Source organism: Carassius auratus, chromosome 43 (genome assembly GCF_003368295.1).
Source record: "Carassius auratus strain Wakin chromosome 43, ASM336829v1, whole genome shotgun sequence".
NCBI lineage: Eukaryota > Metazoa > Chordata > Actinopteri > Cypriniformes > Cyprinidae > Carassius > Carassius auratus.
The window spans coordinates 2,341,623-2,363,434 of NC_039285.1; the positions used below are offsets into that span (position 1 = coordinate 2,341,623).

A 21,812-nucleotide genomic window follows, 5' to 3' on the forward strand; every position below is an offset into this window, starting at 1 on the left:
TGCTTCACTGCGGTGTATTATTTCAGATCTACCATTTAGTTGCAACGTCCCTATGGAGATAAAAATGAACTAGTTCATACTTAGATGTAATGGCACCAAGGAAGCAGAAAGAGCTTCCTTTGTTACTTATTCGTCATCTGTGCAGTCAGTAAAAATAAATAAATAAATAATACAATTATAGTCGTCAAACAATGGATGGGAGTAATCACACAATGGAAATTACTGAGGCTCGGTTCAAGATGTGTGTGTGTGCACAAATTCCCCTCTTGCCACAATAACAGCACTCTTTTTTAAGACAGAGACAACATCTGTCAGCAAATAGACTTGTGGTTGTGTCCGTGCACAGATCTCCACACCGCCAGCACAGCCAGAGAGACAACCTATCAATGGTATAATCAAGAAATCAATCAAACCATCAGGACTGCATTCACTCCCTCTGTGCAGTCTTCAGGTCACCAAATCAACACAAAGACTCGCCAGTCAACCAATCAGACCAAGTGAATGGTACATATTGGGTAGAGGTCACTCATCAAACAATCAGCTAATAAGGCTCCAAATAATAAGTAATCATACAGACCAGCAGCCTCCCTGGAGAGGGTAAACAAGTCAATTGTGGCCAAGCAGTCCTCTCAGTGCACACCACGTCCCAACTGTTGGAGCTGTCGAGCCAATGCTTCAAAAGTAACGGCAGCCCGACTGTGTGCTAAATGTCAGTAAGGGGGAGGTGGAAATGCACGAAAGCTCTTAAAAATGGTTTTGAAAACAATAACAAAAATTGGACAAATATCCTTTGATTGCAGGCTGCAGCCAGAAAGCACAGTAGCTTTGTCTTAAAGACAACATGAAATCAAAATCAACCCTATATGCTTTATTAATAAATGTTCCATCATATTAATAAAATAAATAAATAAAAACACACTACTGTTTAAGTAATAGAAAGTAGTAGTCTTTTTTTTAAAGAAATCTCTGCATTAAAGCTGCATTAATTTAAAGATAGATTAATAAAATAAAATGTAATATTGTGAAATATAAAGACAGATAAGACAAATAACTGTTTGTTTATTATTGTTTGTTTATGTTTGTTTATAAATGTAGTTTATTACTGTGATGGCAAAGCTGAATTTTCAGCAGCCATTAATGTAGTTTTTCAGTATCACATGATCCTTCAGAAATCATTGAAACATGCTGATTTGAGGCTCAAGAAACATAATATTATGTTATTATGTTAAAATCCATTTTATTTAAAATAGAAATCTTATTTTGTAAGGATGTAAAAGTCTTCACTGTCATTTTGGATCAATTCAATGCATTCTTGCTGAACAAAAGTTAGTGACCCCAAACATTTGAACAGTAGTGCATTTTGAAAAAGCATTTTCTTTATGTTTAACAAAATATAAAGTTTCAGCCCTTTTCTTCAGTCAAATCAAACCCAGATGAACAAGCTGAAATCACTTCTTGCTGAATATTCAGTTTTTACTCTAAAATAATTCACATTACAAAAGCTAAATGCTGTTTTATAAACACCCATTTGTATGTTGATTTGCTCATCTTGACCAGCAGGACAAAGCTACACTGGTTCAACCAGTGGTGTGATTTTGATCTGGGACTGTCCCATAGATGTCCATTCATCACATCTATGGGCAGACCGAGGAAATGTTTGGCACGCAAAGAAAGAAATGCAGCACTTTGTCAAACTCTGTTCAGGCTTATTAAAGAGATAATTCTGTCTCATTCAAAAAGTCATACAGGCTTGGAAATACATGCGGGGTGAGTAAATGAGGGCAGAATTTATGTGTTTATGTGTTCACAAGGTTAAATGTATTTCCTACCAAGTAAAGTGATGATGCAGGCCAGGATGGCGACGAGAGCTCCAGTGCTGAGTCCAGCTGAAAGCGTGAAGGCCTCTGTGCCACAAGACTGGGGTGTCCCATCAGGATCACAGTCACACACTCTAATAGACAGCGTGTTAGTGCTGCTGAGAGCAGGGGTCCCGCTGTCCATTATCAACACCGGCAGTCGATACATAGACTGATCCCTCCTCTGAAAACCGCCCCTCTTAGTTAGAATAGAAGCCGTATTGTCTGCATAGAGAAAGAGAAAGATATCATGAGAAAAGTGAAAAATATGACTCATACGAAAAGATAAAAAGTCTTTTTGGTCTTATAAGGAAGAAGAACAGAGTTTCAAGGATTCGCTTTAAACTGTCTTAATGAAATCACGTACCTTTATTGTCTCGGAGGGTGAAGTTCATGTTCCCTGCTGTCTCTGCAGTGAGGGAGAAGAAGAAGCGATGCCCGCTGGGCGGTTCATCTTTATCCACCGCACTTATGGTTTCAATGACCTAAGACAGTGTCGAAGAGGGAGTAAAGAACAGGAAGATGAATACAGCTGTTATTGCCTCGCTCCAGACAAAATAATCCAAAGTCCTCGCTCTCAAAACACTGCAGTGTTGCCATAATAATGAATGTTTGGGATTATAGTTAAACCTCAGTATTTTATGACTGGACTCAATTACTTAATATGCTTATTAATTAGTAAAATAATAACTGAAATGAATAGCATATATCAATATCCCCAAAAGTGAGACTATTTAAGTCTTTACAGGTTGAAACCAATAATAAGCCAACTGATTATGATTATTGAATGAACTCATTAATATTTTATCTCCATATAATTGAACATACACTGTACAAAGATATTCACAGCTTTGTGAAGAAGTTATATCTACCTGACCTGAACATTACTGCTTTTGTTCATGTACCCTAATGTAATCAAACTGAACCAGTCAAACATACATTATTTTATTTTATTTTTTTACTTGCTTTAAATATTTAGATGCTACTGAATAGTTCTAGCGTATTTTTTACCATCCACAGCAACCCGTTTTGCAAAAATAAATTGTTTAATGTAATTGTTTTGTTGTGTCTCGGTGGCTTTTTAGAATCTTCCACAATGAGAGCCATATTTAAAGACTGAGAGACATGTTGAATTGATGTCCAAATTTTATGTTTTAACACAGTAATAAATTCAACCATCAGCTGAATTTAATGTGGTGAACTTGGAGGAAAAAAAAAATAGACAATTTCAAATCATGCTGAAAAACAACATTAGGAGGATATACCAAGCCAGGAAGCTATCAGTGATATCCAGTATATCATACGGTATCCTGGGATTTAGCAAAGTAAAGGGCCATCCCAGTCTAAATCTGGACCGAAACCCCTAAAGCTGGGTAAAGTGCTGCGTTTAAGAGATGAATATCAGGGTGACCCATCAGGTGGTACACTAAGAAGATTCTCATGACACACTGTTGTGGCCTAATCTGTGGGCTTTGGCTGGGTTAAATACTGTGTGCACAGCTCTTCCCTTGCAGTCAGCACAAACTCAATCTGCTTGAAAAATCTCCTAAAACCTTACGCACAGGATAAATGCAGTGGAGCGGTGGCTAACGGACACTCCTGTATCATTCCCTCTTTCGTCCCAGGAATATGACCTTGTACTCACCGAAAGCTTTTCAGTGCTTTAATTCTCCACTCAGTTATTTTTAACACCACCCTCCATTTACACTAAGTGAGTATTTGGCAATGGGAACTCTTGACGGATTTATCATTTATCTGTAAATATTTTTGAAATCGTAAAATGTTGCGCTATTAAAAACCCGCATAAATGACACAAGCAGAGCGGGATGTTCTCTCAGCACCGAGCGCTGATTACAGTAAACTGTGACAAAATTAATTACAGATAGTCCATTAAGGCGAATGCAAAGTGTATTGATAAAATCACCGAGGCACTGGGTTCAATTTAAAATGAATAAGAACATCTTGCCAAGGCAAAAACTTCTTAAACCAAACCTGATTCTGCATTTACCAACCTGGGAGACATGGGAAAGTAAATTGTTTTTAGAATAATAGTGTAAAAACACTAAATGACTCTTGTGCAGCCAAGAAGCACATTTTTATGGAAAAATATGGGTGATTTAAACCTTTTTGCAGTACATGTAAAAATGGCTGGAGGGCAAGGAATGTCTCCTGTGCCACCTGATTATACAGAGGGGGAAATCTTCACTTTAGTGAGACCGCCCATGGAGAGTTAGCAGTCACGAGTGCTTTAAAACGCCTGCCACCGCTGACCATGTCTCTGAGGCATAAAGAAACAAGACAGAAAATAGACGACCTTAAAGAGACAAAAACCCCTGGGAAAACACTCACTCCTCATAATCTAATCTGCTAAATCACCTGTAACAAATCACCTGGCTCATTTAGAGACTGCAGCTTCAATTCATATTAAGGTTCTATTAAATTCAAAAAGCCATATTAGGAACAAAAGAGAAACCAAGGGCACAGAGAAAAGAGCTTTGCGCTGGGAAACGAAGGTGAAGACATACGTTTGGTGCCTGTGACCCCATTACAGACACTTGTTGGATGGGGATCTGGGGACCTTTTTCAACAAGCCATCTGTTTTAGACTCGGATGCAATGATGGGGAATATTCCCTGTCGTATCATGTACATTGGGGATGGGTGATTATGATCGCCTAGTCATCCAACAGCTGACTTCATCTAGATATTTTTAGGGTTTCAGAATTTTAGAAGCCATTCTTTAAATGTCACGGAATCATCAACAATTGTGAAGACAAAAATGCACTAATTAAACAATACTGCCAATGAAAATAAGATATTAACTATGCTCTTATAACGTTTACAAATACAATAAAATAAAATGATTAATATGATTTAAATAATCTAGTCATAAGTGATAAAATCAAACTTAGCATTTTAAAAATACTAAAGGTGAATTAATATTTTATTACTCAATTTTTTAGTGTCTTGCATTTTTATATTGTAACAAGTGAAGGATAGGTAAATGTATTGTTTATTATTATTATTATTATTATTATTATTATTATTATTATTATTATTATTCATATTGAGACCCCTGTGTTCTGGTTGGATACATTGTGCTAATTGTTTTTTAATGCAAGATCACATGTCTGATTGGTATCAAGTGAACACAAATCTATTTGATCGCTTTGTTGACTAGTTTTTGATGCAACCCCTACTTTGAAATGATGCAATTTTTGCTCTCTCTGTGTAGGAAACAAGCAAAAAAAATAATAATCATTTGCACTCAAAACCTGGTTTCATTCGCTCTCAAAACCTGGCAACAGGCTTTTCACGCAACTATATGCAACGATTCATTCTTCCTTCGAGCAATTCTGAGGAGTTCATTCAAATTCAAGAGCTCCATACAGTCTGGCTTCTTGATGGAGCAGGTGTGAAGCTCTAAATATACAAATGTGCAGATGAGGCATATGAAAACAACACAGTGAAGATACACTCGTAGCTAACAGTGTAACAACAGGCACAAAGGTTGGCTGAAAAAGAGCCTATTTCGCCTCAGATGCAAATAGGCAAACAGCATTTGTGACTATTTTGCAAGGCACTGAAGTGACAAAGAACGTTAAAGTGCCATCACTGTTTGTTGACGATATTATGCCTCATGGCAAACATTCTGTCTGATCAAAATTCTTTGTCTAACAGCTCCAGAACGCCTCACTCAAAGGCTTTGACTTTCAGATTCGGTCTCCAAAAGCACTCCAGGATGTCTGAGAGCCTCAGTTTTGCAGGTACACGGTTTAAGGGCCATTATAAGGATAGACTCATCGTGCTAAGACTCACAAGAGAGATCCGTGCTATCGAGACAGCATTTGACTATCACTGCAGCATCGCTCAAGTGCTCCCATGGCTGATGATATGGAAGTGAACATGAATCACATGGGAAACTAAATCATTATGAAAACATACAAACACTTTCATCTCTATACAGAGAGAAAGAGACCGTTCTACTGTTCCTCGGAGAGGCGGGAAAGTAATTTAGCCTCTAATATGAGAGAGAGCTCTGAAAGTTAGAAGTGATGGAAGTCTGGGGGTGTCCAAAACACACAGAGTATGTCCTTGAGGGACTATGGTAATGTGTTTCAAGGCTGAGATAGCATTTGTGAAAAGAGCCCACCAGCACCTTTTCACTTAGGCAAAACAAACACGGTTCCCTGTGACTCTGGGACACAGGCAGGCCAGGACTAATTGTTATGGCCCAGACAATCATGCCACTACAGGGGATTGTATCTCATGCTCAGTAAACCCTGTAGCCTTGTTCTGTTCTCTCTTTGTTTTGAGAGCTCTTGTGGGAGAGATTATTTTTCTTAAGAAAAAGAAAAACATCCTTCTGTATTCTTTCCCTGCTCCCAAAAGAAATGATCAGATCAAGTCAATTTCTGACACACTAATAAAAACAACACTGTAATTGAGTGAGTAGGAATTTCAGACACCTCTGCACATGCTTGACTATTAACAGTCCTCTAAACAAACACAAAACAATTACAATTACTAAGTAGTAGTAGGTTTCTATGGAATCTTGTTTCTTATTCTGTTTCTGATGATACAGTTTAAAAGAAACACACATGGAAATTAAGTCACGATTGTTAGAAAGCTGGAATTGTGAGAAATATTCCCAAATGTGAGATACGAAGTCGCAATTGTGAGAAAAAAGTCAGAATTATTGTGTAAGAAATAGTCGCAACTGTGAGATATGAAATCATAATTGTGAGATAAAGTCAGAAGTATGAAAAATAGTCACACCTGTGAGATATCTTAGTTGCAATTGTGAGATAAAGTCTGAATTATTGTAAAAGAAAGAGCCTCAACTGTGAGATATTAAGTTGCAATTGGTTGGAATTATGAGAAATATGAAGTCACAATTGTGAGATAAAGTCAGATCTATGAAAAACAGAGACCACTATGAGATATTAAGTTGCAGTTGTGAGAAAAAGTCATAATTAGGAGAAATAGTCACAACTGGGAGATATTAAGCCGCAATTGTGAGATAAAGTCAGAATTGTGTCAAATAGTCACAACTATTCTGAAATATAGGGACCTGAAATATGCTAAATACTGGGAAATGTGAAGTTGCAAATTAAGGGAACCAAATGTGCAGTTTTGAGATATTAAGTCAGATTTAAGATATATGTGAGATATAAGTTGCAATTACAAAACAATGAAATCAGAAATTAAAAATGTGAAATAAAAATTGTCTTAATTTAAAAGAATCAGAACTTAAAAATGAAAATCTTTCCATGCAGCTTTTATAGAATAACAGTGGTAATTCTCTCAAAAGGAAAGGCACCTCTAGCTGAGCAGAATCAGTCATGTTTTCACCACTGGTTTTGGTCCTCTGACATTACCCAGCGCTTTCAAGATCAATGGTGCATCACGTCACAGAATTTGTCACTGGCTTTTATCATTCCCATTAGGACTGAACAAAGGTCCAGAATGTTTCCTCAACGCAAGTGTTTAGTATGTGGCATTCGTAATGCCCTTTATACCACATTCATCTTAGTAATGACATTCTGACAAACATTGGAATATGAATGCGACAGAGAATGTGTTTGAATCAGGGCATGTTGCTGACTCGAAAATGAGGAACCCATTGGTTTGCCTGTGTGTGTGCTCTGCAATTGCCTACAGAAGGACTTCACATTTGGCTACTTGACACAATGCCACGCTCCCCAACAAACCAATTTCATGCCACAGTCACCTCTGTCTCATTTGCATCAGAGTAAAGCTTTTTCTGCATGAGTGCACAATGTTTTGATCCTCTGATTAGAGTGATCTGCAGCAGAAAGCCACCAGAATCCTGTTGTTATCATTTTGTCCATCTGTGGCTCTTGCTGCTCTTTGCTGGCTATGGATCCAGGTCCAGAATCTTTCTAGTTGAGCTTCTGATGAAGGATAGCGAATGATATACATATAAACTAATGAAAAATAAATAAATACATTAAAAGACGCAGTGCTATAACCTTGGTTCCAATCAACAAGCTGCACACTGCAGAACATAATCTGAAAATGAAATCTATTCTCATTTATTTCGATGCTTCAAACAGTAATACTGCACAATTAATTTCATCCAGTTTCAGAAATGTTGTGACAATAATATTTGTGTATCTTTATTGGACTATACAGGTTTGAAATCACATTGATAAGAAAGCCTTTCTTATGAAGAATCAAGAGCCACAATACCTGTCCAGGTCCAACACTTTCACACAGGAAGGTCTCATACTCTATGGCAAAGACTGGTGCGTTGTCATTAATGTCCAGCACTGTGATCAGAGCCACTCCTTTCCCAACCTGCGCCGGATCCACTGAAAACACAGAGAAAAAAAATATGCATGCATGAACAGGCTGATAGATTAAAAAACATGAGGGCACAAACACATTTATTTCAATATGTTTTATTTATTTATGTGTTACATTATTTAATAGGTTGCATTTATTTAAATATGTGCCTTGCCATTGTTCCGGCCACTGTCGGTTTGCTCACTCTGAGCATTAAATCCTCATTTTCTGCAATTCTGAATTTAAATTATTTGTATTATGAAAAGATTTTACTTCATAAATAAAGACAAAACAAAAAATTATCTGAATCAGTTAAAATATTATTAAAATAATAATACATTTAAAACTAATAATATAAAATAATGGAAACAAATAACATTAGCATTACAATGAAGTACATTTATAATGTATTTATATTTATAATAAAGGTAGAGGAGAAGCTTTTTTTGATGGTGGGGTTGGGTGGGAGGTGGTTGTTTCTGATGGATGTCACAAAAGTGAGCTACAGTAAGTAGCCTTTTAGCTACACTTGCATTGAGACTGACAGGATCAGATGAACACGCTTCTCCTGATCTTTAGAGCACACTTTAAATATTCCATTGATGTTCTTACAAGTGATTGCAAATGTGTTTCTCCTACTGCTGCTGCCTAAACTTTGTCCACTCGGCTCATTTTATCAAGGGAAAAAAAATCTGAAATCATTTATATCTGACAATGGTTCAGAAGCTAGAGTAACATTAACAATTTGACCCTTTATATGTATAAAAGGACAGAGCCGCAGTGAGGAGTAAATGTTAGAAATGAAAGTCATGACGATTGATGCAATACGAGAAACTGAAGTAGGAATTAGTTGCTGGGGTTCTTTTTGTGTTGCATGAGGACCATAAAACGACTCCCGGAAAATTACTGCTGCAATACACGCGATAGAGTTTTATGTGACTTTGAATCAAATTTGAGCTGTCAAAATAAACAGGCCGATTGCAGTATCATCCCATTTATCAGCAATCTGATCCAAAACAGCAGACGTAAGGGCCTTTCTGGTAAGTCCTCTTATCGTGACAGGCAAAAAAAAAAATTGGGCCCCGCTTCCTTATTAATAGTCCTATAAAATATTACCACCCCAGCAAACAAAGATATTTCGCAATCAGTGAAAACCCTTGCAGTGTTTTCTATCGCATTTAGCACTTGCATTCAGTCAATAGAAATCAAATGTCTTAATTTGTTTGAGAATGGAGAAAGACCATTCCATAAATAGGCTCCAGCGTCATGGCCACATTACCACTTCGGGAGTGCATTATTTCTCTAATAATCTGAACAGCCTGGTGTCACAACCACACCTCAAGATATTATTTAGATGATTTATTTCAAGATAAACCTTCCATTGTAAATTCCAAAATGTCATTTTAGCTTTAGAACAGAGGTTTAGGCCATTGCTATGCAGGCTTGTACAGTTATTAGAGAGAGAGAGATAGAGAGAGAGAAAGAAAGAGAGAGAGAGAGAGAGATTAAGCGCATGTGAATATGTTCGTCTGTGTGACTCTCAGCAGTTTTCAGCAGCAGAATTTACTAACAGCTAATTTTTACATTTAACTGTTTCAAGAACCTACTGAGAAATGTCATGTAGCTTTTCAGCTGCGAAAATATTTTACAGATAAATTAGTGGCACAGCGCTGCTGACAAGTTACTGTTCGCATCTCTGCATGTGTGCGCGAGTGCGTGTCTGAACTCTGTGTGTCTGTGAGAGAGACCAGGAAAAAGAAAGTGTCATTTTCATACATAAAAAGAGTAGAAAACATGAAAATAGTTTGTCATTTTTTTTACCCTCTTGTTCATTATATTTATTTGCTCAATGTCTTCTGGTGTTTTTGTTCTTTTACTGCTGTATACAGCCCATAGTATAACAAAAAATATGATATATCTCTGCATTGTGTTTTGGCCCCCCTGGACAAGCGAGCATAGGCCTGTCCCTAGAATGCCTATGTGTAAATCTGGCCCTGGACCCGGGTATTACGTAAGCATTTAAAACACACATCTGATTTGTGTTTCCATTCTACTTTTAGCAAATTAGGGGATATTTTCAAGAATTACCAGGAATGCTGCACTTGGCAATCACCAAATTAACAGACTGCACAAGGGCGTGAGGTTATTTTTGTTGTGTAACCACGCAATGTAGATATTTCAAATGGTATTGGCGCTTAAGCACAAGCAAACAGCAAACACCTGTTGAGGGCATACTGTCTCTAGTCAACCAGAACAGACACAGCTGCTAGTATTCTTTGAGTAGAATGACTCCTGTTTGCTAGTACATTCAGTGCATGCTCACAATGCACTACAAAACCAATTAAGAGCATTTCAGTTGTGTGCTAATCGGCAAAATCGCTAAGAATTTTTGCAAGCTGTCCTGTCATTATGAGCTTTCCATAATTTTGGCAGCGGTGATTATATCGAGGGCATTGAGGAGGACAAAACGCAGTCATGGTCTTCGGCCAAATTAGGTGATGGAGAGCAAAAATAAATCTATTCTGCAGGTGTGAACATGCAGCGGCAGTGGGCTGGAAATATGCTGGCTCATTCAGAGTTGATTTCCATCGAAAACCCAGTGATTTATTGTATGTTCTACACTAGCATGACTGTTTACGTAGCTAGCAGAATTCAGCTTAACTGTCTAATCCAAACAGTGCTGTGGTTTAGAGAAAACACATATCCCAACAAAACCGCACTAGTAAATATATGACTCACGCCTCCCAGTATCTTCAGCTCAAGATAAATAGAGCCCATCTGCCTACATGCCATACACACCTGCAGGAAACCTGCTGAGTTGCAGGCGGGGAAAGAGAAACGGCGTGCGCTTTGAGCTAATTCATCTATTAATTTGACTTTTTAGAGGCTGAGGGATCTACCATGAATTAAACCCAGGCAGACTGGATGAGTATCGTAACTTGCTTTACAATGCTCTAAACAATAAAACGGGTGATAAGTTACCTCAGCGTCGATGGCACGGACAGTGGCTGTTAAGCACATTGTCGTGGCGGTGGCTATAATGTCACAACTGACGCCCCTGGGCACTGGCTCATAATTCGCCATGTTAAGTGCAGTCACAAATGTAATAGCGCCGCACTTTTTTGACCAATGAATTTCCTTGACTTTTCCCAGACCTTGCCAGTCGATTGTGATTACTAGATAAAAGACTGTTTTGAGAAATCATTTTAGAGAGATTACTGGGCTCATTCCAGGTACTCAGATTTGTCAGGAAGCAATGATATTAAATCTCTGGTCAAGGTAATGCAAGCTGTTTTTATAAACATAGTGCTATGATAAATCAAAAGTGCTACGATAAATCCAATCTTTAATAAACAGTTCAAGGTATAATTAATAATTAAGGCATATTAACATATACATTTTACATTTTGTGCTGCTCTATATGAAATCACGCACCTGATGGAATTTACCACTGATTAGAGAACAGGCTTTACTGACGAGATGCGCATTAACGATCGGCCGATCGTGATCGGTGCACCCCTAGTAAAAAATAGTGGGAATATGGACTATGATAAAAAAAAATAAATAATAAAAAAAATAAAATAAAATAAAAATGTTCAGCATTTAAAAAAAATATGTATATATATATGTGTGTGTGTGTGTGCGCGCAGATGCACCCCCTGATTAATTATTTCCTGAAAAAGAAAATCATAGTGCAGTATGCATTACAGATAAACAAAACATTGTAATGTAAGTTTTTTCAATATTGTCCAGCTCTAGGAACAATTAATGAACCATGCTTCGGTAACATAGTCAATTCTCCAAACTGTGACCGTTTACAGCAACTAATATAGCAAATTGCATATTAATACAGATTAGGTGGGCACATTTAAAGTAATTTCTCTTCTGCTTCTGAAGAGATCCTGGCACACATAGCAACTTTATTCTCAATGTGCCTTTCAAATATAGTTGCCCTTAGAATCTAAAATATCCATTTTCAGAAATTAAGATTTCCTCCTTTATGATTTTCAGGGCCATTAACCCCTTACCTTACATCGCCTAAAGACAAATGACTTTGAGGCTACCTTTTGGTATCTAGCAAGCCTCTGTCTTATTCTTACAGACAAATAAAAGAGGACATTTCAATCTTCTCTGCCAAAACCCATTTTAGAGACTGTGGATGCCTCTGACAATGACTGATTGTCTTTGAGGGCGAACCTGCAAACTTTAGTTAAGTGTTTCCGCATTTATGGATATGGGTTTAAAATGTAACCACATGATGGATATTATTTCCCTCTATCACTCAAGTCAATATGGTTATGGCTGTCTGTGGAAAGACTGCAGGGGATGGAGAGAACATGCACTTGAGTGAAGGTCACGGTGAAAATCAGCATCAAAAGTTGGACAGGAGAGGAAGCTGCAGTTCTGGCCATCGGCTACAATCAGGACAAGACTCGATCAAGCTACACGGATTCTGGAGATGCCAGTGGACAGCGGTCACCTTAGCTGCGCAGCATCTGTTCACAGCCTGGCCAGAGCACTTGCGTGGATTGAACGCTTATGCTATATGTGCCGTGCGGAAAGATCACACACAACATAAATGAGGGACACGGTTTGAAATATTGATCACCCAGAGCAGCACTAACTATTAGCCCCAGCAGCCTTGGGATAATGATATTCATTGTGAAATTAAAGACTCAAATTTGATGAAAGATTTCATCCTAATACAATCTGATATTGCAAAAGCTGCTCAAAACTTCTCCATACAAACCAGAAGTAAAGGTATCTTTCAATAAAAGAACCCTCTGAATGGCTCACTTATGAAGGACAAATCAAGCAGTAGCAGTTTCTGTAACTGACAGACCTTGTTTGACAATAAATAAAGAACACCACAGCACATCTACTGTATATAAATCAGACCTCTTTCACATATCGTATTTTGTGTTTAATTTTTTTTGTTTCCGCCAAGAAACGTAATTATTTTCAGTGTAACTTTCACAAATGTTCAGAAGACCTTCAAACCATAACAGCAACCATATAAACCAGTTCAACAATAATTTGAGGTCACTCACAGCTTTTAATAGCCAGGATGGTGATGTTGTGCACAGCATTGGCTTCTCTGTCTAAAGGCTTAGCCGTGCTGATGACTCCTGTTGTTGCCTCGATGTTGAAAAATCGCTCCAAATCTGTGTTTCTGTCTATTGAATACCTGGGGAAAAAAAGTTTAAATGAATTTCAAGCTTTGACTTTTAAATGAATTCTATTGATATGACCTGAAGTCACATCCCCAACAGCGATCATTATTTTCAGTGGCTCTTAGGCACAGAACAACTTAATTATGAGCATTTGTCTTTCCCACAACTCATTTACAATCAACATTTGCATCCACTCATAAACAAATAAAATAATTTAATGCAATAATAATAGCACTAATGACTTGCATATGTATCATCTTTGGCCTGTTTACATTAACATGCATTTATGTGGTTGGTTTGAAATGAGATAGCACTTGACCCTATTAAATGTGTAATGTAATGTGTAAGTATACTCAAGACACACTGTGACATATTTTCTTTATGCATCTATGTGAAAAATATTATGGCCACTACAATTCAAAAGTATGTGATCAGTAAGGTATATTTTTTTCAACATTGATTATAATAAGATTATTTTTTCTTGAGCAGCAAATCAGCATATTAGAATAATTTCTGTAGGATTATATGACACTGAAGACTGAAGTAAACAGCTAGGAAATAGGAAAAATTCAGCTTTGCTATTACATTACATTACATTACTTTTTTAAAATAATGATTAAAACAGAAAACAGTTACTTGAAATTGTAACAATATATCACAATATTCCCAGTTTTATTGTATTTTTTTATCAAAGTGCTGTGTTGGAGAACAAATCAGTCCAAAACGTATAATCTTACCAACCCCCCAAACCTTTAAACAGTAGAATATGTGAGTTTTTGCAAGCCATTTTGCACAGATAACTGTGATCAGATTTCTATCCGTAGACATATTAGACTGCAAGGGGAGAATGCAATTCAGTTAAAGTCAGACTAGATATTATCTCGACACCAGAATCGGGTATTATTTTTTATTAAGGTTTTAAAGCTTTAATTAAAAATGATGTAGTCTTTCTCGAGATTTAATCTTGCCTTCATAAAACCAGTATCATTGTGGTTTAAAGTCATTCCACGAGGCCATGTCCTACCTAATGGGACTATTGGTGGAGTCTGGGTCCAGAGCAGAGACGGTTCCTATGATGGTTCCCACTTTAGCAGCTTCAGAGACCACCATTTTGCTGAGCGGAGAGGAGAAGATAGGAGGCTCATCTACATTCTCCACAGTCAGCCTCACCATCGCTGTATCACTGAAAGGTCCTTGAGACAAGAACCGTGGGTCTATGTTCCTGTTGGATGCCTCAATTTTCAGAGTGTAGCTTGACTTTGTTTCAAAGTCAAGATTCTGAGGTAAAGAACACAAAAGGAGGGAGGGAGAGCAGAGGAAAAAGTTTAGAAATATAGTTCTGAAATTATAAACAAGGGCAGAGAATATGTGGTACGCATCCAGGCAAGTCATAAACAGAGTTCACATTTGAAATCTAGCTGTGATGTGTGTATGTATATAATGCGTCCAAGAACCCTTGATCCACTCCTTTTAGCTATCATATTTCATTTAAGTATTGTTATCGATTGACAGGACAGAAAAGAACAGTGTCAAAGCAGTACATTGATTTTAAGACAGAGATACATGATGCCGAAAATGTCTTGTGGAATACTTTCTCATATAGTCATTTATCACTCCTGTCTGCCGTAATATGCAGCACATTGAAAACTACCTTCCGAGCCTCCTTCATATCACTGACAAAACATAACTTCCCTGAGGGTACAACAAAGCCAAATCCAGTACTTGCGAATGTTTAGCTACACTTTTAAAATGAGAAGTCAGAGTCAGTTTATTGTCAGTTCTATACTACATAGTTTCCCTGGAAACCACAGTTCAAATATAAAATACCGCACTTTATATACAATATACAAAGTTTTCAAAAAGATTATCTTCGTATTCATGCTCATTGCATACTTTTCTGATAAAGGTTTTTTACAAATATTTCAATGTAATTTCTCTGTGTAAATGTCAAGTGGTGTAACAAAGTAAAAGTAATAAAATACTTTCAATATAGCTTGAATACACTTGAGTGCACAAATCTGGTCCAGAAAAAAAAGATTGTTTTCAAGATATAAAAAATAAAGTTTTTAAATTTGGGGAGTTTTTTGGAGTTTATTAATATTTTATTAAATAGTAATATTCTGAAACAGAACTGATGCCTACTAATGCATATTTTTAAAGAAACAGTAATAAATGAATTTGCCAAACTCCAATGTTTTTCCCCCAAGCATTACAGCCTTGGAGAGGCCCCCCCACCAAAATGTATTCTTATTCAGAAATGTAAAAAAATAATTATAATAAAGATAGCTGTGAATCATCTTGATTTGGGAACAAAATAATAGTGTCACATTACTGACACATATAAAAACATATACATACATATGCTAGAATCAAAACACATTAAACTATAATATTTATATATATATATATATATATATATATATATATATATATATATATATATATATATATATATATTATATATATATATATATATATACCCTGCAAAATTCCTCTGTATTATTATTTTTATATCTATTAATTATGATGCATAAGCATGGGGTGGGAGTAAGGTGGGTCAAAGCAGTTGAGGAGCATGATAGCCTGTGGGAAGAAACTGTTCTAGGGTCCAGTAGGTCAGGAGTGTATATGCTCCTGAGGCTTCTCCCAGAAGGATTAAAGGAATAAAGAGCTGAAGGCCAAAGTATTGTCCTTCATTTTGTTACTAACTTTCTTTAGACACTGCTTCAGGGGAAATAACATGCTGAGCAGTCTGCACTGTAGGGGCTTCCAGTGAGAGGAAGAGCAGTTTCCAAACACTGTTGATTTCCTGAAGTCAACAATTATCTCTTTTGTCTTGTTGACATTAAGAGATGGTTGTTGACTCCTCAACATTTTTCTAGATCTCTCATCTCCTCTCTGCATGCTATCTCATCATTGTTATTGATGAGCCCTTGCACTGCGATGTCATCTCTAAAGTTGATGATATGGTTGCTGGGGTTGCTGGCAACCAGGCTGAGAGTCAACAGTGAGAACAATAAAGGGCTGAGGACACAGCCCTGGGGGACACCGGCAGTCAAGGTGACAATTTTGGAGGTCTGGTCATGGATCCTGGCTGCCCAAGGTCTGTTTGTCAGGAAATCTGACAAACAGCTGTGAATTTCATTTTTGAAGAAAAAAAAATGCTATGCATTATGTGTTATCAAAAAAAAACAAAAAAAACAATCAAGTCAATAAATAATGATTTGTAAGATAAGTGTTATTCATACTGGACAGTTTTGCCTTTAAGCAAAATGTCAGGAGTCAAGAGTAGGTGGGCTGGAGATCTTGGGTCATGACCAGCTGCTAACAGCACTTCATTACCATGTGTGTAAAAGCAACAGGATGATAGCCATTAATGCATGCTACTGTTGAGTTCTTCAGCATTCTTTCGCTAGACAGGCACAGAGTAAATTACTTTGACAGGAACACAAAGGGCTCTTATATTAGAAATGATCCCAGCGGTTTTTAGTGTCTTCTATACACATAGCCTGAGATTAACCTCTGATAACATCTAAAGATACATACTTTTTACATCTAGCATATTTTCTTTACAAGGGCAACCCCTTTACAGGCATGAAAAATGTATTGCCTTCAATTATTTCCGTATAAGGTTTGGACTGTCTCTGGCCTACCTTCTGTAGAGTTATGACTCCTTCCTGGGTATCTTTGTCTGACGCGACCCTGAACATCCCAAGGCCGTCGCCCTCTATAATTCTGTAGTCCATCTCAGCATTTGGTCCAATGTCAGAATCCAAGGCTTTTATCTTGGCCACCACCGATGCCACAGGCAGGGATTCAGGCACAGCAAACTGATAGGATTCTGCAAAAGAGGCCCAGCAAACACACACACGCAGAGGTTATTGATGATGCTATTTCTCTTTTTTCCTTCCTTATCGCCTAGCTGTTAGGGCCAGGTCTGAACTAATAATGTATCTCTCTGCTCCGTAGCAGGTAAGACACTCTCTAGATATAGCAAGCACGAGGACAGACTAAGCTCTACACAATCCCGGACACATACTGATGCCGATGATGGTATCGTGCAGCTAAAAATAGGGACAGAAATAACTGACAATGATCTAAAAGTCCTCTATTATTAAATAAGATTGTTCCATTCTATTCAAAAGATCATCTACCTGATAATTACACAGCAACTACAATGAGCGTTTGATCCCTATAATACAAGATCAGCCTGAGCCATTAAAAATCTCAGATTGCTTGCATGCAAATTAAATGGGAAGGCAGTATGCATTAATGATGGATCTTCTAGGTTTGTTTTAAAACCAGTGGAAGAATCATACTCCGTGAAAAACGGGGTGGGTTGTCGTTAACATCTGTCAGCGTAACCGTCACCGACGTTGTGCCTGAGAGTCCTCCCATCTGACCAACCATGTCTTTGGCCTGGATTACCAACAGATATTGGTCCCGTGCTTCTCGATCCATGTTGGGCAGAGCCGTCCTCACAATGCCTGCACAGAAATTTTTTTATTGTTTTCCTAAACGTCCCGTTGATTAAAATGAAAGAAACATTGGAGGTTGTTGGTGCATGAGATGTACTGTGTAATGATAACATCCTCCTGGCCTGTAAAAGCTGTGAAAAAGCATCTAGATTACAAAATGGATCACTAACCCTCTGTATTATAGGAAGATTGAGTGTGCATCAATTAAAATAGGATTACCATTTAATAATCTAAATAGCAAAGACCTTTTCCATATTTGTAGGCCATATCATAATGGATCTCTCATCGATGAGTCAAATTCACTGAAGCCAGTACAGGACTGTAAATCAATTTCCTCTCCAAATCATTGTTAGGTTTGGAATTATCATTGCTTGGCACATCCGAAGGTGATTATATAGTACATACTTCCTTTTGAACACAGGAAGCTATGATAAAACCTAATCAATAAGCACTGCTATTTGCTATATCTGGCTTCATTTTCCTCCACATGTTGTGGTGGCATCTCTAAAATTAGCCACACTTTAAAAGAAAAAGGAGAAAAAGTTTAATCAAGGTTTGTAATTTACCATGTTGATTGAGTCCATATGTGGAAATGACCTCAGTTACAGCTAGAGTGCTGATTACATTAAGGATTTCATTCCCTGTAATCAGGTGGTAATGTGCGCCAGTAACTTCATCACAAGTCCCATCAACTTTTTCTGTCTTTAAGTGAGTCAATCAAAATAGCGGTCTCTTGACGTTTGCATGTTTCCATTACAGGAATTTGTGGTTACCGCTTTGAAAAACAGAAAGCGTGTGGTGCTTTTCTTTTTTTAGAAATGAATCTGAATTAGATATTGTACAGTTTACCTAAAGAGCTCGACTCAAAATCTTGCTGCTGGAAAAGATTTTAGTGCTTAAATATTTTGCTGCAATGGAATAAGAATGTGTAATTTGTGCGTACCTGTCTTTGGTTCCACTGAGAAGTAGGGTTGTCCTTCAAGGATGCTGTACACGACTCTTGCACTGTTTCCATATGTGGGGTCATCTGCGTCAGTCGCCTTAACCTCAACTACAGATGTGCCTGGAACGAATTATCCACGCAATTTGGTCAAATGGTACCAGACATGCACTGGCATTAAGCCTCACTTGATTAGAGAGCTGAAATCTGATGTAGCCTATCATGAAAACAGGCTCAAGTAAACCAATAAAGAAATATTAGGATGCACATAAGCAGATGTCTATTGTTCTGTTCCAGCAGATTTTAAGAAGTCTCTCCAAGGCTGTATTTATGTGATCAAAACGATGGCAAATATTACGAATAAAGCGAATAAAGAAATATTATTACAACTTTAGATAAATGTTTTCCATTTTAATATAGTATACAAAATGTAATTAATTCCTGTGATATGCATTAAAAGAGGCTTCTCTTGCCTCCCTGAACAATCTGACACGCTGTCAGTCACAGAAACGAGGCATCTGCTGATGATGGCTAGCATACATGAAGTTCATTAGAGCATTTTGTAAGTAATTACATTGAATAAAAGAGCCACAGTGGCTTCCCTAGTGACAACAACTTTAATTTTCATTGTGCGTCAATTTTCCCAGAAAATACGATTATGCTCTCTTGAACACATTGGATGGAAACGCTTCCTTTTCACATCTTTTGCATAAATAATGAACAACATTACTCAGATAGAAACATTTGTAGTGTTGGCTTCTGCAGTATCCTGTGCCTTTCTTGATCACGGAGTACAGAGCTGGTGTTGCCTCAGTTCTCATTAAGCCATGCATCCTTGCAAAAAGCCCAGAAGGACAAAACAAATCTAATCATGAGCCAAACAACAACAACTACAACAAAAAAGCCAAAGCTGAATGTTCATTAGCCATTACTCAGACTTCAGAAAATGTCTTATTATTATCACAGTTGAAATCTGTTGTGCTGCTTGATATTTTTGTGGAAAGGTTATAGATTCTTTGAAGAATACAAAGAAGAGAATTTTGTATTTATTTCTTTTTTGGTAAAAATAAAAAAAGAGAAAGCCTTGTAAATGTCAGTTTTAATGCATCATAGCTAAGTGTAAATAAGAATTTCTATAAAAACTTAAAAGGTGGTGTAGATTCTATACTTTATCATTTAATCTGTAGAACTGGAGCACAAAGGGAAGTTTAGCTCTGCTTTACTGGCTTACTGATATTTCCCCCAGATTTGATTTAACTGGAAAATGGCTAATGGAAAGTGCCAGGCCTTCATTTGAGTGCAATTTACAGACCGCTCCAGACTGCGGTGTTGCTCAGAAACGCAGATTATCCTTAAATGTGTTTGCTTGTAAAAAAGTAAAGGAGACATTTAGGGACAGGCCCAGATGTTGTCATGTTGGTAACCTGAGCATCTGGAGGCACAGCTGAATGTACAAAAATGCAGCACCATGGCAACACCTCACCACAGGGACTGAGGCCAAATTAGTGTTACTTTTTATCTGATGGCGCAATGTGATTACATCTCTAATAGGTAACCTTGTACCTCTGCAGAATCATTTCAGACTCTTTAGATTCAACAGGCGGGTACATTTATAGCCAGTTAAGGACACCGGCATATGGTCAGCCCTTAAATACACATCATAGCGAAACTGCAGTGTGTGAAAATGATTGGATGGGAGTATAAGGCATATGTTGTGAATTTCCATTGCAGCCTCATGCTGACGTCTGGCTTGAGGGAGAGGTGTCTGGGTTAGGTTGTGGTCCTCAGACTTGCAAACAATCTCCTGTTTCTTAATTACCAAATTAAATTAATCATTTTCTCGTTAATCAAATTCATTCATCACCGGTTGACTGCTAATGAATTTAAATGGATCTATAAAGCAGTCATTGAGGACAAGGGTCGCTCGCATTCACAGAGGCTAATGGCTTTGTTCACGCCGTCGGACAGACAGTGGCAGCCAGCATGTTAATTGCTCTTATAAAAAAGCATGTCAATGCTTGTGTGATTGTCAGCTACTACGCTCCGCGTGGTCGAACTAACAAACAAGTGGCTCGTACCGAGGGCATTCATTATGTATATCACTGTTCTTAGGTGACCAACAGCAACCCCTCAATAACTAATCAAATACGTGACACAATTACCAATAATCACCATGAAATTGAATATCAAAATATCTGTTATGGATGCACCAATATTTACCCTGGCTGATATGATAAACTGATATTTGTTTAATCTCTTAAACTAATTATTGATAAATGTTATAATATCTTTTTTTTAAATAAAACATAAAAAAAGGTTATTCATTTTGAGATTTGCTAAGGATAAAATTAACAGCTATTGTTATTAAGGCAAGACACCCCAGGTGAATATAGTCTTTTTTTTTTACTAATAGGTATCGCCTTCCTCAGCTTTACCTGATTGATTATATTAAAACCTGCAAAATAATTTTTGTATTGCAATTTTTCTGAAATCGAATGTTTAAAAGTGCAAAGGAGGCATTATCTAATTAATTAAGCACTAATTTGAATATATTCCCTAAACAGAAATCTCAACACTTGATAAAGACAAAATTCTTGCTTTCATTTTGTTGACATATTCGAGTCAAAGGATTTTGGATATTTCTTTTTATCACTCCATAAATCAGAAAATACTGTCAACAGCTATAAAAAAAGGAATAAACTAATAAAATATTGTATAAAACCAGGCAAATCATATATGAACAAACCCCTCTGTCAAAACCTTTAGAGTACAGATATAAAATTGTAAAGTATGGTGTATGTAAGCGCTGCTCAGTGCTAATTATTACTAATTATTTACACTACACTACACTACACTACATTACACTAATTATTTATTTTAATTTAAATCTGCAGCCATAAATAGACAACGTGCAATCAAATAAACACTTAAAAGTGTATTCTCAATGTTTTCTTTCTGCTACAACATATTATGACAAGCTAAAATCTCAAAATTTACAAGAGAATATATATATATTTTTTTTTTGCCTGTAGGCGTTTGGCCTTAAATTTATAT

The 21,812-nt window shown here is 37.1% G+C and overlaps 1 protein-coding gene across 1 annotated transcript in view; it reads right to left on the reverse strand.

Moving 5' to 3' along the window:
- Window positions 1–1,797: 1,797 nt before the first annotated feature.
- LOC113061423 (cadherin-7) overlaps window positions 1,798–21,812 on the reverse strand; it is a 42,197-nt gene continuing 22,182 nt past the window's right edge. Inside the window, exons 4-11 of the mRNA XM_026230519.1 lie at window positions 18,762–18,881; window positions 17,660–17,827; window positions 16,994–17,181; window positions 14,365–14,618; window positions 13,218–13,354; window positions 8,071–8,192; window positions 2,224–2,341; window positions 1,798–2,081 (exon numbers count right to left, since the gene is read on the reverse strand). Of these exons, the coding sequence (XP_026086304.1) occupies window positions 1,813–2,081; window positions 2,224–2,341; window positions 8,071–8,192; window positions 13,218–13,354; window positions 14,365–14,618; window positions 16,994–17,181; window positions 17,660–17,827; window positions 18,762–18,881 (1,376 nt within the window). The 3' untranslated portion in view covers window positions 1,798–1,812. The remainder of the gene's footprint in view (window positions 2,082–2,223; window positions 2,342–8,070; window positions 8,193–13,217; window positions 13,355–14,364; window positions 14,619–16,993; window positions 17,182–17,659; window positions 17,828–18,761; window positions 18,882–21,812) is intronic.